This window comes from Synchiropus splendidus, chromosome 5 (genome assembly GCF_027744825.2).
Source record: "Synchiropus splendidus isolate RoL2022-P1 chromosome 5, RoL_Sspl_1.0, whole genome shotgun sequence".
In the NCBI taxonomy this organism is placed as follows: domain Eukaryota; kingdom Metazoa; phylum Chordata; class Actinopteri; order Syngnathiformes; family Callionymidae; genus Synchiropus; species Synchiropus splendidus.
The window spans coordinates 14,449,643-14,468,390 of NC_071338.1; the positions used below are offsets into that span (position 1 = coordinate 14,449,643).

Here is an 18,748-nt window from a genome sequence, read left to right on the forward strand (position 1 = left end):
TCAAGTCGCACAGCTCCTCAGTGGCACATCGCAGTCTCGCACACTCAGATGTGACTCACTGTTGGGTTCCAGCTCACAGGCAGTGGAGCTTTAATATATAGGTCTGAACACTAGATGGAAACCCCCTGCACATCCCTTAGTTATGACAACTGTGGAGGAGTGTGTCTCCACACAGAAGCCATTGAAAGAGACTCTGCTGCGGGTTTTCATGCCGCTGCTGGGATGAGGCCATGAAGGAGACTCCTCAAGACTGAACACTGGAGTTTTCCAGATTTTTGGGGATATGCTTGTAAAATACTTGGAGTCCATGTATATAAACAACTGCTAACTCTTAGAATTTTTGAGGATGCTGAACTGGAGGGAAGTCACTCCACATTCTGACCTCCATAGCCTGCTGACAATGGTATGATCATATATATATATATATATATATATATATATATATATATATATATATATATATATATATATATATATATATATGACCATACCATATATATATATATATATATATATATAGAGAGAGAGAGAGAGAGAGAGAGAGAGAGAGAAAACCATTTTAAAAAGTCTTGAATGAGTCTGCTGCCGTCTAGTGGAGAGATATTGCAAGTGCATGTGTCCCCGCTTCTATTGCGGGCTCAGCCACTGACTGTGGTGAATGTGATGGTTCAATCCACTTTCTCAAAAGTGCTTGTCGTCATGATTCTGGATTGTTCTGCGAGCCTTTCTGGCTCTAAGGCTTCCTCCTTAAAAAATGTCGACTCATATAATTAAAAATGTAATCCGACTACTGTGCTGATATCCGGATCTATCTTTACCCCAAATCTCTTCATGGATATTCGGTCATCTGACTTGAGAAACATACGCTTTAGTGATGTGTTTCTGCCTTCTTCACATCTTATTATTGAAGATTATTATTATAGGTCTTGTGCTCCAGTTTTTGGACGCCTCATCTCGTCTGGGCTCATTTAACGCTCTAATGAAACGAGATGGGTGAACTTGCACTTCGTTGTCAAAAAATAAAAATACTGGACAGTTTTCCTCTTCAGCACGTCAGCGCTGTGACCAGCAGCTGCAGCAGCAGCAGCGCGTGAATCAGACGAAACGATGAGAGGAGAAGGCCGCGCGCGGGGGGGTCGGAGGGGTCACGTGACCGCGGACCTGTGGCACACGTTCACTTGATCAAGCCTTAATGAGCTTCTTGCTCATGTCTTAAATTGCTGTGTCCGCTGGAGTCTGTGTTACTTACGACTGTGACTGCTCCACTGAATGCTGGTCAGCAACATGGCGTTTTCTCTGGTGAGTGGCTCAGTCCAGGTTCAGCACAATGGAGAGACGAAAGTCAGTCACACGTGTGTAACTTCACAGCTCTGTCTGTCACATGAGGTGCGCGAGCGCGTCCCCGCACACTGTCTAGTCAAGTCTCCATCCACTTTGGTACTTAGGAGTTTAGCTTAGCTTCACATCTGTTGACTGTGCTGCTGGTCTGCAGCAGAAAGACGAGGCCCGCAGGTCCGACTCCCCGGAGTCCGAGTCTGTGGCTCTGTCCACCTGCAGCAACGCGGACATCTTCCGCAGGATGAACACCATGCTGGGCAACGCGCTGGACTTCACCGGCGTGTGCGCCACCCCCAACAGCAACAGCAGCAGCAGCAGCGGCAGCGGCGGCTGCAGGAGCAAGGCTGAGCAGATGTGTGGTAACCAACTCTTCCTCCATTCCTCAACATCACACCCAAACTCCAACACGAACCATTCACTCTTCAACTATTCCAAACCGAAGAGTATCTTCCATCCCTGCCCCTCCAAACGGTGCGTGTCATGTGCAGCCGTGACTGGCCTTTTCTAGGTAACATGCTCTGTACTCAACATATCACAATAAATGAAAAAGAAATAATATAAAGTGCAAAAGCAAAGCTATACTAAGGAGCTTAGAAACCATGTGAACAATGTGCGAGAACATGCAGTTCAAGAAGAATCCTTCATCGTGATATTTACATCTGATAACTGAGTATTATATCTATACTTGTTTGTGTATCTCAGAAGTGAAGTAGATTTTTGGAGTTCCACCTGCTGTATCATGGTGTTTATTGGATCTCAATGGCATTTGAACCTCATAGTTCTATCGATGCACAAGTGGGACAGTGAAGGCAGCTGAAACTGGCAACATGGCTGCCAGTGAGACGCCCACAGAGGTCGGCGCTCTTCTGAATTGTTTTGATACGTCGGATATTGTTGTAGAAAAAAAAGCAACCTATGATGACAGAAGTCACAAGACTGTTAAAAGGCAATGTTCATTTGCGCTGACTCACACAGATCCAGTCTTTGATTCAAAGACGTCTCTGTTTTTAAACCAGCGGGTGAATGTCAGTTGACGTCATTTCATCATGAAACGGTCCTGCTCAGGTTTGTTTCACTTCAGAGTCCTTTTTTTTTTTGTTCATTGCGACCAACACACTGCTGGGAGTTTTACCAATCTGGAATGAAGGTATTCCACTGAAGGTCACTATAAGGCTTGGTGTGGCTGCCAGAGGTGTCGCATCGGAGCTGCCAACATCGAAACCTCGCCTGTGTCTCTCCTCAGAGCCAGCAGCTGATTCATGCTGCAGCAGAGACTCCGTTTGTGACTACAATGTTTTTTAGTATGGGTTGTGAATGCAAGGTGGCACATTTAGATTTGGTATGCAGGAATTGTATGATGGCATTCATGCGAGGTAACGGACACAACCTGACGTAGGCGTTGTATTAGAACCTTCCGGTTCTAGGTTTTTAATGCTCATGTATTTATACGCTGACAGTCTTTGGATTTTTATTTACAAGAGTTTCTTGGATCATGGCAGCACATCTTTAAATATGCTCTGTATTTGGGAAGTCTGTTTTGTGACATGAATTCTATCGATGACGGACGCATTGTGCGATGATCTTTCTTTGCATCATTGGCTACTACATGTTTGCATTATCCTGTGCAAATGAGTTTCTCATGTGCTTGAGCTTAGGTTGCAAGATGTTTTTATTTAAAGCCTGTCTGAGAGCGAACGTATTTGGCAGTCTTGCTACTCACGGCGAACTTGTGACCAGAATTTGTGATTCATTCCACATCATCCGAATGGCTCATGAGCTTTGCCAGATGATGCATTTATTTTATGGCACAAAATGGTATGGTCCAAAATGGACCCTCGGTTCTTGCAAGTCATTCCATGACGTGGTGTCTTTGGTCTTATTCCACAATTGTGTTTGGGGCCAGTGACGTGGGTAAAGTTTGAATGAGCCGGAGAGACGTGTGCAACTTTGAACAACTTGTGGCGCATAAATGATTTGAAGTGACAGGTAAGGGGTTAAATGTATTCTAGCAGCGCATGTTTCGCCTCGGCCTGGCGTTGCTGAATCAGGATTCCTGCTTGCAGCTGGATTGCTGCCAGGCTGCTGGAGGAAAGGGTGGCCGCGCAAATGAAACTCTCACAAGCTTGCTGTAGTCTTCTCTTTAGCTTTAGACTTGTACAGACGATAGCAACTTGGCCGTGCCGGCTCACTTGCTCTGCTGAGTCACTTGTGCTCCAGCTGATGCTGCTTGACTCCCTCCTCCCCCCCTCCCTTCAGACAAACAAGACTACTCGGTGTGGGCAGCAGCAGTGACAGTCGTCTTCTGACGGAGACGCGCTGTGCCTCTCGGAGCGAGGGTACTTCTATGATCAAGCCAATAGCCCTGACGGGAATCTTTCATTGCACAGTTAGGAGAGGAAGCGGGGAGGTGGGGGAAGCTGATGTCATTAGCAGGGCTGTGCGAGTGCATCAGCAGCCATGTCACATGCTGCTAGGGTGGTCAGGGATGCGGCTGGAAATGCATGGCAGTTGTACCAGAGGCAGCAGGTCAGTCGGGGCTTACATCTGACAATGAGAACTTTTTTTTTTTTTCCTGTCTGCTGTTTTGTGACGCAGCATCCAACTGTATTCTGCAGTTTTAACACTTTGTCTGTCTCTCGCTCTCTCTCTGAACTGGATCTTTGACTGGCCAGACTCAGAGCTGGCTGTGGTGGGCAGCAGACGGATGCTCTTCCCCAGCTGTGGTGGCATGCACGGCTCCCAGGAGACGCAGCAGCAGTCCACCAGAGGCCAACAGGGCGTCAATGTCGGCGACCTGGGTCTGGGCCTGGGCCTCCAGTCCCTGCGTGTGTCAGGCTGGGATCGAACCTGGAGCAACCAGGAGAATGAGACCCACATCAACTCTTCTCAGGCTCCTACTAGCTCACCATCAAGTAAGTGGTCCTCCATGTTCACACGTGTCTGGGTTTGTGCAGGAGGCCTGACCCCATGTGGTTTGTGCTCATGTGTGTGGCTGTTTAATTGTGTCACCAGTGTGTGTGATAAGTGGAGCATCTCTGTGCAGGATGATGTGGCAGTTTTGCTTTGTGCATCTCAGTCACAGCATTGTGAAACGTGTTGTCCTCGCAAACCGCGTCAGCGCTCGTGCTTTGTTGGCGTATGCTACAACTTTCACCTGCTGTTGCTTGCATCATGGGCGACGATCTGAAGCCAGGCTGATCCTTCTGTCATGTTCTTTGATGTCTAGCCTGGAACCTTTCATTGATGCCTTACTTGCAGCTCACGCACTCGAGCCCCTGCTAACTTGTGGGCTCGGGCTTTGAGCTAGGCCCAGTCCCTCTGGTGCTTAATGGGATTGGATAATGGCTGCGTAGTAAATGGCTCCGTTATGTCATCAAGGAGTGTCATGTATTTGAGGATCACTATGTATTAAACTAAAATTACATCCAAGTCTTCTCTGGCTGATTCTAAAGTCATGCGAATGATGGGTGTGAAGTCATCATTCCATCGCATCTCCAAGTGGCTCGCCCCCTGAAACCTGCAGCCCTATGTTTGAGCTGCGTCTGTCACACCCTGCTGCCAACCATAGTGCATGAACCCGTATTGAAGAGGGTCATCGTCCTCATAGTGTCATGTTTTAAAGAATTTACTGGGGCATCATGACGGTGTGTAGATGCATGTCGGCTAAAAAAATAATTTGGATTTTATTTGCAGCAGGTCAAGGGAAATTTGAATTACTTGGATATGGATATTGGAAATGGTGGGGTATTTCAACTTCCAAAATCTGCCAGTCATTGCTCTTGGAGAACAATCCTCGTCATGAAGCAGTGACTTGACTTTCTGCATCAACAAGTTCCCTGTTAATTCGATCTGCTGCGGAGACGTTTGAAAGCTAGGACAGATGATTTATCCACGTCTGACCACATAAGTGGCAAGCCCCGCCCCGGAGCTTTGCACTGAGGCTGTCATGTGGGTTCTCACCCCTACAGCTTAAAGATGAGCGAATGTCTTGGCTTTTTCAGCCTGCAAACAAGAGCTGCTGGTGTGAGCTGATGTAGAAATCCATTAGGTTTTGGGTCACAGCCCCACTGTCCTTGTCACCGCAGTGATGGGGATCCTGAACAGCCCATTCAACAACATCCTGGGGAAGCCCTCCAACTACCTTCCCAACGAGAACAGTGTGACTGCTGACTTCTTGGAGAAGTTTCCACGGATGGCTCGGATGGCGAACCGCTTGGACTCCAGCTCGTTTTGTGAGCCCCACTCCAGTCCCGAAGACTCGGACACAAGCTGCTTCAGCACCAGCTCGGATCACATATGTGACCTCCTGGTATGTTACTCTCTTGTCTCGATCATGAAGTGTTTTCATGACTTTGCTTTTTTTTCCCCTTCCTCTTCTCCCCCTGTCACTCTGGTTGTTATAGAGTTGTCTAGTTGATGCTGGGCCCTAGTTTTATCAACATTAAAGCACTTGCTAGTTTGTCTCCTCTTGGTCTACGGCAGGGGCTCCTAACCTTTTTGATCGGGGGCCCACCTTTCCCAGAAGAAATGGGCCCAGGACCCATTCAAGTAGTAGAATTGATTCATTACTCTTGATTTCATTTGTCATTAATAACTAATCTACGTCAACAAACCAAAACCTTGTGAAATGTCATGTGATCATTGCAAAGATATTTGTCATCAAAGTCCAACCAGCAGCAGAATCAGGTGCAAGTTGAAAAAAATACACTTGATGCAAACGGTTGAATTGAAAAAAATCAAATACAATTCTGATTAAAATGTAAAAAAAATGTGTCCAAATATCCTAAAATAAAGACTTATATTTTATTTAGACTCCAAACAGGATATAAAGTAAAGTGCAAATGAAAGTATCGCCATAAAATGTTATCAAAACTGCTTCAACAGGTGCTTTCATGAACAATTTTTACTGTGGCGGCGCTGTAACTATTTTTTTTTTTTTTTCCTTTCAAGAACTTCTCCAGATTAACTCACAGATTTGCAGCTGGCAAGTCAATTCACTGACACTACTGCCACCATATGTGGCAAGTGAATTAAAACAAAGTCTTGCGGCCCAAAGGTGTAAAACAAAACTTGGCGGCCCTCGAGGGGGCGCTCGCAGCCCAACCATGGGGCCCTGGCCCTATGGTTAAGAACCACTGATCTGAGATTTTCAGGGTGCTGGCATGTGTGCAGGAATGCGTACGTACAAGTCTGTAATATGACAGACCTTTCCAACTTATTTACAAGTAGAAACGTTATAAACTGGCCATATGGAAGCATAAACACGATTCTGGTTACTTATGTTTTGGCTCCATTTTCACTAACAACACTGCTGCAATAACCCATGACGCGGACAGTGTTCAGCCTGACGTTTAGACAATCTCCAGGAAGTGTGTCACAACTGTAATGTAATGCTTTTTTGCTTAGTATTCCAGTTTGAAACACATTTGAGTTGTTTGGCTGCAAAGCACGCGCACACACACCCACCCACCTGTGGTTTCAGTTGGCCACTTGCTTTGACTGTCTCTGATGTGCATCTGTGTTTCCAGTCGACTCTGCAGATTTCCCCGTCTCTGCCTTACCTAACCTCCAACAAACAAAGGGAGCTGGTGAGACTGGGGTCCCGCCTGGAACCGCAGGACCCCTCTGTCCCTCTGACCCCACCACCGAGTGCCAGTCCGGTCTCTGCTCTGTCTCGCCGCTGGCGCACCAGCTCCCCATGGCCTGGCATGGATGTACTGGACCAGTCCAATGCCTTCAGCATCGAGCGGGAGGCCCGTTTGCACAGACAGGCTGCTGGTGAAAGCATCGACCCCTTTCCTTTTTTAAAAAAAAAAAAAGCCGTGTACTTGTCTGACTCTGTCTGAATCTTGGCAGCTGTTAACGAAGCATCTTTCACCTGGAGTGGTCAGCTGCCCCCCAGAAACAACAAAGATCCTTTGTACTCCTGCAAGGTGTTTCTTGGTGGCGTTCCCTGGGACATCACAGAAGGTGAGAGGGCTAGTCCTGGCTACTGTCTGACCCAGCTCTGTAGCTGCCTTTTATTGGAAATGGCAGGCCGATTTACCAAATGACTGTCTTTAGCTGGCCTGATCGGCACCTTCGGGGTTTACGGCCCGCTGACTGTGGAGTGGCCGGGTAAGGATGGGAAGCACCCGCGCTGCCCTCCCAAAGGTAATGTTGCTAAAGGTAACGACAAGCTGGTAGGCCAATTTATTTACCTTGCTTTCAGGGTGGCACCGCGGTGAGTTGGGTGCAGCTGTACGTCACTGGTGTCTGAACATTGGGACTTTAGTCCACAATACAGGGGTGTCATGCACTGGTGAATTGTTCACGCTTGGTTATTGGTGTTTCAACAGAAGAAATCTCACCCTGTGGCTATTGACCACACTTGACTGTTAAATTGTCACAATTCATTTGTGTAGCTGAGTACTTTATCAGAGTATTAATTTTAGTACTTAAATGAACTTGTAGTGTCCTCTCACCTTTCGATTCCGCAGAGCACTGATGAAAAATCCAGCCAGTTTTGTATTTTCATCAGTTAATTGCTAGATTCTCTTCCAGAATGATGTCGAACCTGGTGCTGTTGAACACACTGCTAGTAAAGCGCCATAAGTTGAAAGCCAATTTGCTTCCTTGTGTTGACACATCGGAGGCCTTGCTCTGAGCTGCAGAACTGTTTCAAAACAAGGGTTGACCGTCAGTTACTCCACTTTAGTCTCATGCATGATGGTATAAAGCCTTGACCTATGCAACGCAGATGGCATGATTCACCGTGGGGGGGGAGAAGTCTCTTGGCTAAAGATGGAACAGTGGATGTGTGCTTATGCTTAATAGACATGACTGAGCAGACGTTGAAATGTGAAAATGGCAAGGCAAGATTATGACCCGCAGGTGTGGTGCTTCATGTTCATAGAATGTCGGGGTGCTGCCACACTTCAGTAAGTAAGCAGATCTGAGACAGGCTAAAGTCGTCCTCTGCTGGCAGGCTATGTTTACCTGGTGTTTGAGAATGAGAAGTCTGTCCGAGCTTTGCTGCACGCCTGCTCCCAGGACCCTTTCCACCCTCAGGACAGGGAGTACTACTTCAAGATGTCCAGCCGCCGAATGCGGCTGAAGGATGTGAGTTAACCTGCCTCTTCCATGACTGGTGTCTGTATTACCTGAATGCGTGGTGCGGTTGGAGCAACTCTGAGTTGGTCCTGTCCTGGTGCGTCTCAGGTGCAGGTGATCCCCTGGGTGATCTCTGACAGCAACTACGTGCGCTGCCCTGCTCAGCGTCTGGACCCCAGCAAGACGGTGTTTGTTGGTGCGCTGCATGGCATGATCAACGCTGAAGCCCTGGCCAGTATCATGAACGATCTGTTTGGAGGGGTCATGTACGCTGGCATCGACACGGACAAGCACAAGTATCCCATAGGTGGGACGCCGAAATCTGACACACACCTTGCATTGGCTGAGCATCTTTGCCCCCTAGGTTCAGGACGTGTGACTTTTGACAACCAACGGAGTTTCCTGAAGGCAGTCTGCGCTGCTTTTGTGGAAATCAAAACGCCAAAGTTCTCAAAGAAGGTAAGGGAGGCTTCACTTCCAATGAGCAACTTATTTCAATGGCTTCTGGCGTCTAAAGCTTCTGAGCTTATTAAAACCTCGATGTAATTTTGTGGCCGTTTGTTGCTGTAAGGGCTGTGATGTGATTGACGAAGTGTAGATGCCAAACCTAAAGGGCTGAGACTCCTGTCATGTGCCTCCAGGTCCAGATTGACCCCTACCTGGAAGACTCCATGTGTCAAATCTGCATTCGCCAACCAGGGCCGTTCTTCTGCAGAGACCAGGTACCTGGCAACCTTTCCACTCACCCGCCGAGTTGTTGAAATGTTTGGTCGCGCCTTGCATCTGTTTGAAGGCAACGATGTCGGAACCAGACTGTGTACTATAATCAACATTTGAAGTGGTCTCAGTAGTAGTCCTGTCGCACTAAGGGTCTGGACCATTGTGACCCAAAACGTTGTCGGAACATTTCATAATGGACACATTGAAGGGTACGGAGTCTCTAAGGGGACATGACCCAAAAAATTTTGGAGCAATTAAAATTCCATTTCAAAACATTTGACACAAGTTTGATTTTTAACATCTTAACTCTACTATCAGATGGTGTGTTGGTTCTTGCGTGTCAGTGACAGTCAACCATCCATGCAGTTGCAGCCCTGGACTGAGCAGAGCCGCCGGCAACATTTACCTTCAAACCATTGCAGTTGCCAGTGTACTGCCTTGACATGTTTTAAATAGAATGTAGTTTAATTCTTAAGTTTTCGCTTAACTTCTTGGGCCAGTGGACTTCAGGAAGCTGAGTGTTTGTTTTCGATGATGCTACCGTCAGTTGCGTGAGTGCAGGACCTTTAGTGCGTTGGTTTGGTTTCTTGCTGTGTGTTGCAGTGTTGGGTGTGAATTTCATTTTGAGTTCTTCAGCAAATGGTAGTGACTCTGTTGCCTGGGTCAGGACCTTGGGTTTGTGGTAGCCATGCGTGCAGACGCTGCACATCTTGCTTCTTCTGACCGGATCATGTCCTTCATGCTTCAATGGCGTGTGTGTTGCAGGCCTGCTTCAAGTACTACTGCCGCTCCTGCTGGCACTGGCAACACTCCATGGACATCCTGAGCAACCACCGGCCGCTCATGCGCAACCAGAAGAGCCGGGATTCCAGCTAAGAGGAGTCCAGGCAGTCTGCCGGGTCAGAGATGGCGCTCCGCCGGACGGGCGGGGTCGCCACCAAGGAGAGCACTGTGTCCGCTCCCCCCTGCGCAGCAGGGGGCGAGGTGGCACCTCACAGGCGTTGGGGATCTCACTGTAGGAACTGTTCACGTTTGCACTTGCTACATTTTTGCTGTTGTTCACAGTGGCACTATGCACAGTGACCTTGTTGGGATAGACAAGGGACCCCTTGAGCTTTAGCGTACTCCCCATGTTTCCCAGACCAGAGTTCCTCTAAAGTTCCAAGGCGTTTTTCTTTCCTTTTTCCTTTCCGTTTGCCTGAGTTGCATAGTGAAGAGCAAACACGCAAGTCTAATTGGTCGATGCCAAACAGTGCCTTTAATTTTTCTTTTTATTTTGTTCTTTTCCCCACCCTCCCCTTTCCCAGTTGGCGTCCGGTTTCCTGTGCAAACCAGCTGGTGTTTCTTACTTTGGGAGTTGAAGGCTTCATTTAACTGGTCGCATTTCAGACATTTTTACGCAGTTTTTTACTAATTTGTACACAAACGGTTTTTAGTCATAACATTAACATTTTGAACAGAATTCTACCTGGTTGTGGCCGTTTATGGGAAATCCCCCTTTTATTTTTTACCTTTTGTCTTTCATGTATTTTTTTTTGTTTTGTTCCCCAGTTGTCATTTCCATGTTGGAAGTTGCGGACCTTCTGATCCGTCTGTGTTCGAGGTTTCATGTCAGATGATCTTCCGCCGGTCCATCACTTTCAGATTTACCCGGTTTTTCTCCTTCAATCTAATCTCAACAAGATGTTTGTTGTTTTTTCGCACCTTTTAATTTGCACTTGGAGAGGTGGAGGTGGTTTTTAATCACTTTTGTACATCAGCAGGGGGACGTGCCATTCTTCGACAAGCCGCTTGTTTCCTGTTGATTGTAAGAACCTCCACGTTGGATTAAATGGAGCCAGCGCTTGAGTAGACTTCAATGTATGAGCCCCGCGCTTTCTTAGCCTTCCGGTTCCAGTAGGACATAAGTTGTGTGCCAAAGACCAAGTCTGTCCTTTATCTTTCTCGTTGTCCTGCTGAGCTTTTTAAGAGTTTCTGAAAGTCTACCTCATTGCGGTCTACCAAGTCTGCTGTCCATGAGCAGTTGTGGAGAATTGGGCACAATAAAGGTGTTTAAGCATTACCTTCTGTCTAGGCTGCTTTTCTTCCTCGGCCGTGTCGCATCTTCTGACTCTTATTGAATTGGAGAGAAAAACCTTTGCTGTACTTGCATTTCCAATTGACATACATTGGAAACTAAGCATGACTGGAGATCTAAATGTTCATGTTGTCAAGGCAACGGATGAATCAAACTAAAAATGTCGCCCACTAGTTTGGTGACCATTTTCGAGGTCGAGTTGTTTACTTTTGAATGTGGCAAAAGGTGACGCCATATTTCTGACCGGTCGGATACAATGTGTACTTGCCAAAATGTTTACCCAGTTCCTTTCAGTGTCATATTCAGTCTGGGGTGATGGCTTGTTTTTCCAGGAAGTTTGGCCACTGCCCTTGGCTGTGACTCGAATGATGGATGTTGAAAAGAGGAAATCCTCTTGATCGATTTTTGAAGTGTGTGACAACACTCGTGGACTTCATTGTCTCCATATTGACTTCAATTGGGCACGTTCTGCTGCCGTCTCCTGCTCTGGACTCAGTCGTATGCCAGCAACTGTGGAGCATCTGAGCTGAGAAGAGCAACGGCTGCTTCCTGTACATGGAGTCAAATGAGTTTTGTCAAATTCTTTGTTTCCCAATGTTCAGTACAGACAACACTGTCCTGTTAAGTAAAGTGCACAGTGAATACACACAATTAAAAAAAAGAAAACATTTAGATTTTCATTGTCGAGATTTCCTTTTTTTTTATCCACTTCCAACAGTTTCAATTTTTTTCAATTGGTTTTCATAGATTTATTCATATTTGTTTTTTACTAGATACACAGATTTTTTTTTTAACAATTAAATGTGCAGCTTTCTATTTTTGTTGAATTTTTTAAAGTCAGATTTCTTTTCACCAATGTTTTCATTTTTAATTTCTTTTTGATTTTGAAAATATTTTTTTTTATTTAATTCTTATTAAATGCTAAGAAACTATTTTCAATTACATATTTTATATTCATGTTTTTGTGATTTTATTAAAACATTTTGGTTGTTCGGTTTTTTTTTTCATTCGTTACATTTTTAAATTTATGTACTTTTTCTATTATCTGTTTGGAATGTTAAATATTTATTTCTGCCTTTGATTTTTTTATTTTTATTTTAAATGCAATTATATGATTTTCAAGATTTAAAATGATCCAATTTTATTTTCTTTTTGTTTATTTGTAATCACATTTTTTTTTGTTTAGTTAATATATTAGATGTCTTTTTCTTTCCCCATTTTTCATTGTCCTTTGATTTCTATTGATCTATGGAACTTGTTTTTTGTTATTCTTTTTTGTTTATTGGTTTTCTACTTTAACTTGATTTCTTATTCTGTTCAGTTAAAGATTATTAGTTCATGCTAAATAAATAATTGGTATGTCTTCATTTGTCTGGAATTAAGATTATGTATTTTAATTATTTTATGAAATCTTTTTTTATTCATTTTACATTACATTATATTTTTTATGTATTTAGTTCTCTAATCTGTTTTTTTTTTTTAACTTTCCATTTTATCTATTCTTTCTTCCATATCTTCCTCATCTTCCTCTTCTTTCCTCTTTTTCGGCCCTAAGCTATCTCTGTATCTTACAGATCCAGAGGCTTCATGCGAGAGCCTTATTCCTGGGCCCTGGTGAGGACTGCTCGCCAGCGTGGCCCCACACACTGTGCCTTGTGAGTGTGCTGGAACGTGAGAGGAGCACCAAAAGTCTCATCGGAGAAGAGGCCTCACTGAACTTGTTCTGCCGCAGGGGTCCCAGAGAGTAGTCCCCTCCAGCACCACCAACTGCTTATGGGTGTTTTTCAGCAGGAATCAGAATCAGAATCAGAATCAAATTTATTGCCATGGTCAGTGGGGAGCCCACTGACTAAGAAAGTGCCTTGGAATAAAGTGCAACAAAAAAACAAATAAAATAAAATAAATAGAATAACATTACAACAAGGCTGTTCATGAATTTAACAGTCTGACGGCCGAGGGAAAGAAGCTGTTCCTGTGACGGGGGGTTCTGGTCTGGATGGACCGTAGCCTCCTGCCAGAGGGAAGAGGAACAAACAGTCCATGTCCAGGGTGAGAAGGGTCGGCTCTGATCCGACCTGCACGTCTCTGGGTCCTAGAGGCATACAGGTCATGAAGAGGTGGCAGGCTGCAACCGATCACCTTCTCAGCAGAACGTACGATGCGCTGCAGTCTGCTCTTGTCCCTGGAGGTGGTGCTGTTGTACCTGACAGTGATAGAGGAGGTGAGGATGGACTGGATGACGGCCGTGTAGAACTCCACCAGCAACTTCGTCGGCAGTCGTAGTTTACGTAGCTGCCTCAGAAAGAACATTCTTTGCTGGTCCTCCTGATGAGGGACCTGATGGTTGGCTCCCATTTGAGGCCCTCAGTGATGGTGGTTCCTAGGAAGCAGAAGGAGTCCACAATAAGAATGGATAAACCAGCCAACATGAGAGGGGACGGAGGAGCTGTTACTCTCCTGAAGTCTATGACCATCTCCACTGTCTTCTGGGCTTTGAGCTCCAGGTTGTTGTGGCTGCACCAGGACACCAGCCGCTCCACCTCCCTCCTGTAAGCCGACTCATCTCCATCTGAGATGAGCCCGATGATGGTGGTGTCGTCCGCAAACTTGATCAGCTTCACGGACTGGTGGCTGGAGGTGCAGCAGTTAGTGTACAGAGAGAAGAGCCATGGAGAGAGAACACAGCCCTGAGGAGACCCGATGTTGAGGGTCCGAGTGTCGGAGACAGTCGTCCCCAGCCGCACATGCTGACTCCGGCTGGTCAGGAAGTCTGTAATCCATCTGCAGAGGGAGTCAGGCACGTCCAGCTGGCGAAGCTTGTCTTCAAGCAGAGCTGGAAGAATTGTATTAAAGGCAGAGCTGAAGTCCACAAACAGGATCCTGGCATAGGTTCCTGAATCACACTGGTTCCTCCCTCTCCTGCCTCTTGGGCAGATGTTGCTGTGTTGATTCCACTCGCCTTCATCCTTCCTGTCCCCCAAAGTTCAAGATGTTCTGTAGAAAAGGGATCCAGTGGCTCGCAGATTTATTCTTCAGCATTGGAAGTCAGACAAACCACCAACCAACATTGGATCAAAGAACTTGTCCATATGCTACAGTTAGAAAAACTGAGACACAGTCGGTTTAACCGTTGCCTGGTCTCCTTTCATACAATAGGTTCAAGATTTAAATGTGTCTTCAATTATGTGTCACTTTTCAACTTTGTGATGTGTGTACCATTTTTCTATAAATGTTGTGGAACCATTTTCATTTCCTTCTCATCCCTTTTCTGTCTAATATCTATTCAATTTATATAATTTTTTTCTTTGCCATTAAAAAATTTTTTTTTTACATTTTATTTTATACAAATTTGTATTTCCATACTTATTAAATCATTTTCATTGTTCAGATTTTTCATTAATGATTTTTTAAATGTATCTTATGATACTGTATAATTTATTGTAGTTTCTTTCATTTTATTTTCTTGCATTCATTTTATTCAGTTTCAAGTTTTATTCTGGGATTTTTTTTTAGAAAATATATTATTCTGTTTTTGTTTCAGTCTTCGATATATTTTTCTTCGCCAAATATTTACTTATATATTTATTTTTTTGTCCTTTTTAATTAATTTCACATTTAAGTATTTTCCTTCCTTTTCCCCAAAAGAATAAAATCTATTTAAATTGGGCTTCTTTTGTTCTCTAAGTTTTCATATTTCTTCCCATTTTCTTTGTATAACTGATCACAGTTTGGAAGCCAGACACACATCAATGATCCTGCACATGCACAGAACCAATCGCGCAGCTGGAACACACACTGCACAAGCGACAGTCGAGCTGCTGAATAGTGGCTGGATGTGTCAGCCGAATGAGGCTTCTTTGAAATTTGACATTGCTCTTGTTCCAGATACTTCTATGAAGTATGAAAATGGAACCTCAAGTAGCTTAAAAACTGAACACCCTCATGACGCCACAGTTCATGATGTCAGATCGACTTGTGCAGCCAAAATGAGCTCCAGTGGTGCAGAGGGCATTCTGCTGGCGTCTACAGCGACCAGCTCCATCACATGTTTGAGTAGGGACGGTTTCCGCCTTCACAGTAAGGAAGCAGTAGAGAAATATAGCTTCATTATGAATGTCTCCAATAAAGTTAGTCCAGGCAATTGAAGCGCTTCTGTGAAGGGAGATTGAAAGGTGATGTGGAAGAGTTGGAGAACACTCACACGTCACTTCACAGCAATAAGACAGTCCAAGAGTAACGTGTGCAGGAAACCCTCGGCTCCTGTGAGTGCAACCGTGGGACCAATCACAACACCGACGTGGATGGTTTTACTGATCAGGTCTTTTTATTAAGAGGAACAATACAAATGAGTCTACAATCCTCGGGGAGTTTTGAAGTTCATCCCAACCGTTGGCTGAGTGACCTGGAGGTTTGAGAGTCCGCCGAATTCCTGCAGAAGCAATGACAGAGTGAACATGGCATCCAGGCCTGGCTCACACCTGGTGGCTGTGCAGGCATGAACACCACACCACCACTGCGCTCACAACATGACTCAACATTCACAGACTTCCTACAATGACTAGTCAGTTCAGCTGCAGCATTATACTGAACTCTGAATACACAGTGTGAGGGGACGTGAGCAGCGCTACCTTCATGACCTAGCAATTCTTAAGCAAATATATTCCATTACATTGAAAGCTGATCACTCACCAGCATCTTGAGCATCTCCTTGGTGTCTGGGTCCACTTCGATGAGCTCCTGGTCCAACGCAGAAATCTGCAGGACAAAAGTCGGGCGTCAGGTTTAACCTTCCAACGTGACTGCACTCAAGCATGTCCAGATGGACGACTGACCTCCGGGACGTAGTTGTCCCTCCTCTCCCTCTCCTCCTCCTGCAGCTTGATGGAGATTCCTCTGACTGGACCGCGCTGGATTCTTTTCATCAAGTGCGTAACGTAGCTGTGGACACACACCTTTTAGTGACAAAATAACTTTTTGCTCATCCAGGTCATCACACTTGGGATTGAATAGGCATATCTTATTCAGATCTTGCACCTTCATCTGAGAATATTCACTAAGATGAAGCAAAGGATAAAGGTCAAACACATAGGAAGTGCCCAAGGTAACATTTAAGTCAGACCTCAAGGGACCAGGTGCTGCACTGCATAGATTCTGATCCCATACATACCAATTGGACAGTATTTCTTGTCCCTCAATACACATTGAAATACATCTTAAAAGCGTCCCCCATTCCGCATTTCTCTTGCCTTGACGGCTCCTCACAGTAGTCGCAGTATACAATGTGGTAACCTGGCACAAACAAGGCAAGTACCTCTCAAAAGAACCACATCAACATGTAAGACACAGAACAAGCCACAAAAGCTTGGCATGTTTTCGAGAGCTGGGTCAGCGCGTAACAGAGTCACACTTCAACATAAACGCCAGTAGCTACACATCCTGTGTCGGTTACTAAAGAAATGAGAATCGACATTACGTTTGGAAACACTCACCCGGCAATTTTGTTGCGCAGCGGTTTGCTGGGAATGATGGCGATCTCCTCACACACTCTCTTGTTGGTGTGGAAGTCACTGCCCAGGCGAGTGTAGTACTTCTCGATGATGACCCTGGCGGCCTTTTTTACCGTCTTAGTCCTGACACGACCCTGATGGAGAAACAAACAACAAAACCATCACCACCACGACAATTATTTTTCCACGCAAACTAGAAGGTAAGAGAGGTAGAAGACACGGATCTGCCAGTGTGTCACCGACTACGTGCAGAACTGGACGACGAATTTTGGACCGAACTTGTTTCCAAACGACAAACTGCTGCGCGCGTGGAGAGCAACATCACAGTTTAGCGACATGAAAACCTTGTTGCACGGTGACTCGAGTGCAGGAAAACCGACGGGCTGTTGGTAGGTGACAGCCGATTTACGTGACCATTCTCAATAGAGTCGCTACGAAGAAGAATACCACTAACAAACTACTGATCCCAAAGCTTGACATGAACTACACGACCACTGTCTTAAAGTGGAATAAGCATTTCAGCCGCTTGAATGTTAAACTGCTGTGCGGCTACATGCGATTCAGTGCTAGCAGGAGCTCACTTGTTTTTAACGTTTAACGCAACACTCGCGGCTTAAAATCGATGCATCACAGTCATAGAAGATGGTGCTATAGTGGTGGAGTGTTTGGAATATGTGATGGCTGCGCAGAAGTGGAGGATTAAAGCGGATTGGCAACGATGTTTGTGATAAACGCATTGAAGGTACCCACCATCTTGACTCGGACCGGTGGAAGAGGAATTGGAGAGCGTCACGCCGGAAGTTTATTGATTCCAGCCAACGTCACTAGAGTGCGCCAACCGACAGCGACTACTAGCGACGGGAAGAATGTAAAACAAATAGCTTGTATGGAATGAAAGTGGGACATAATAATCTTCATTTTATGAACTGTTCATGACGTGTAATATAACTCTTTGCGTTGTATAATGTTTTCATAATTGGATAGTGCTTGTTGTTGCATTTGGATATCACATTTTGACCATGGATGTTGATGTATGGTTAATAAATAACTTGGAAAAACACAGGAAGGGAAGACATGATTCGTAGGTCCCGTTCACACATGGAACAAATCAAACTCCGTGGTTGGATTCAGACGAACAACTTGGTGTTGCACCTTCAACTATCTATTAGTTTCAGCTAAATGTTTAATCATCTACTCTCAAATGAAACCATCAATAGTCATTGGACTATTTAGTTGAACATGACATGGACTTCTTAAAACTGAAGAATGCATTTAAATTATAAAAATTATATTTAAATATTAGAGTGAATGAAGTGAGACACAATTTTAGTCCAGTTTGGTGTTGAGTGTAACATATTTGTACGTTGCAGGTTTTTTTATTGCATAAAAAGTTCCTTTTTATTTAATACTTTAGCCAATTTAAAAATAAAATTAATTTCAATAAAGACAATGTGAAATGTTACTTATTTCTACAAGTCTGTATTATTATGCAAGATATTTAATTATTGAAACACTTTGCACGTACTAAACTAGTGAACAAGATGGCGCCTCTTTTCTATTTATGTTGCTGCTCAGTTGGGAACTGGAAAAGCCTGATGCATTTATTGCAGTTCCATATAGTAAATTTATGTAGTTTTACTTCTTGTGGTAACTACATAGACATAAGACAATAACAGTTGAAAAAAAAAAGACTTGGGGGGGAAAAAAAACAGAAACACCACCATTTGACAAAAGACATTCCCACAATGTGGAGATATTTTTATTTTACATAAAAAGGGTGCAAACTGGAATCTCCCTTGGACTGTGGAGGGAATAAAAAGTGATGCCGGGATCATGTGTTGTAATTACATGTGTTCGAAGGAGAAACGCAAGCGTCTTGTATAAAAACAAAAAAGGACCTTGACCTTTCTGCAAATAAAAAAAAAAAAAAAAGGGTCATTCATTTTTGAAGCCCTTGACCAACACGTATACATTTTTGAAGTGACATTCATATTTCAACAGAATATTTATTTAC

At 44.6% G+C, this 18,748-nt stretch overlaps 2 protein-coding genes across 7 annotated transcripts; one reads left to right on the forward strand and one right to left on the reverse strand.

The window, feature by feature from the left end:
• Positions 1-1,157: 1,157 nt before the first annotated feature.
• LOC128758684 (cytoplasmic polyadenylation element-binding protein 1-like) lies at positions 1,158-11,212 on the forward strand. Of its 6 annotated transcripts, none has more exons than XM_053864890.1 (12): positions 1,158-1,299; positions 1,493-1,697; positions 4,011-4,250; positions 5,424-5,647; positions 6,867-7,116; positions 7,195-7,308; positions 7,402-7,506; positions 8,306-8,439; positions 8,539-8,737; positions 8,795-8,889; positions 9,072-9,152; positions 9,916-11,212. In XM_053864890.1, the coding sequence occupies exons 1-12, from the start codon at positions 1,270-1,272 to the stop codon at positions 10,024-10,026; spliced, it is 1,788 nt and encodes a 595-aa protein (XP_053720865.1). In that variant the 5' UTR covers positions 1,158-1,269; the 3' UTR covers positions 10,027-11,212. The 6 variants fall into 6 exon arrangements, with proteins under 6 accessions (XP_053720865.1, XP_053720867.1, XP_053720866.1 ...); XM_053864892.1 differs by having other exon boundaries at positions 1,159-1,299; positions 7,402-7,491; XM_053864891.1 differs by having other exon boundaries at positions 1,270-1,299; positions 1,496-1,697.
• A 4,317-nt stretch (positions 11,213-15,529) lies between these two features.
• LOC128758950 (40S ribosomal protein S17-like) lies at positions 15,530-17,559 on the reverse strand. The gene is made up of 5 exons (XM_053865469.1): positions 17,485-17,559; positions 16,717-16,868; positions 16,060-16,165; positions 15,917-15,982; positions 15,530-15,656 (listed from the first exon to the last, which is right to left on the reverse strand). The coding sequence occupies exons 1-5, from the start codon at positions 17,485-17,487 to the stop codon at positions 15,579-15,581; spliced, it is 405 nt and encodes a 134-aa protein (XP_053721444.1). The 5' UTR covers positions 17,488-17,559; the 3' UTR covers positions 15,530-15,578.
• Positions 17,560-18,748: the final 1,189 nt, after the last annotated feature.

Bases quoted from the DNA above. Each gene is read 5' to 3' on its own strand.
- LOC128758684 (XM_053864890.1), top strand. From the start codon at position 1,270: ATGCTGGTCAGCAACATGGCGTTTTCTCTG. The intron at 1,300-1,492 runs GTGAGTGGCTCA...GCTGGTCTGCAG, and splicing joins GCAACATGGCGTTTTCTCTG to CAGAAAGACGAGGCCCGCAG. The intron at 7,117-7,194 runs GTGAAAGCATCG...GAATCTTGGCAG, and splicing joins TTTGCACAGACAGGCTGCTG to CTGTTAACGAAGCATCTTTC.
- LOC128758950 (XM_053865469.1), bottom strand. The intron at 16,166-16,716 runs GTGAGTGTTTCC...GTGTGTCCACAG, and splicing joins CTGCGCAACAAAATTGCCGG to CTACGTTACGCACTTGATGA. The intron at 15,983-16,059 runs GTCAGTCGTCCA...TTTGTCCTGCAG, and splicing joins GGGACAACTACGTCCCGGAG to ATTTCTGCGTTGGACCAGGA.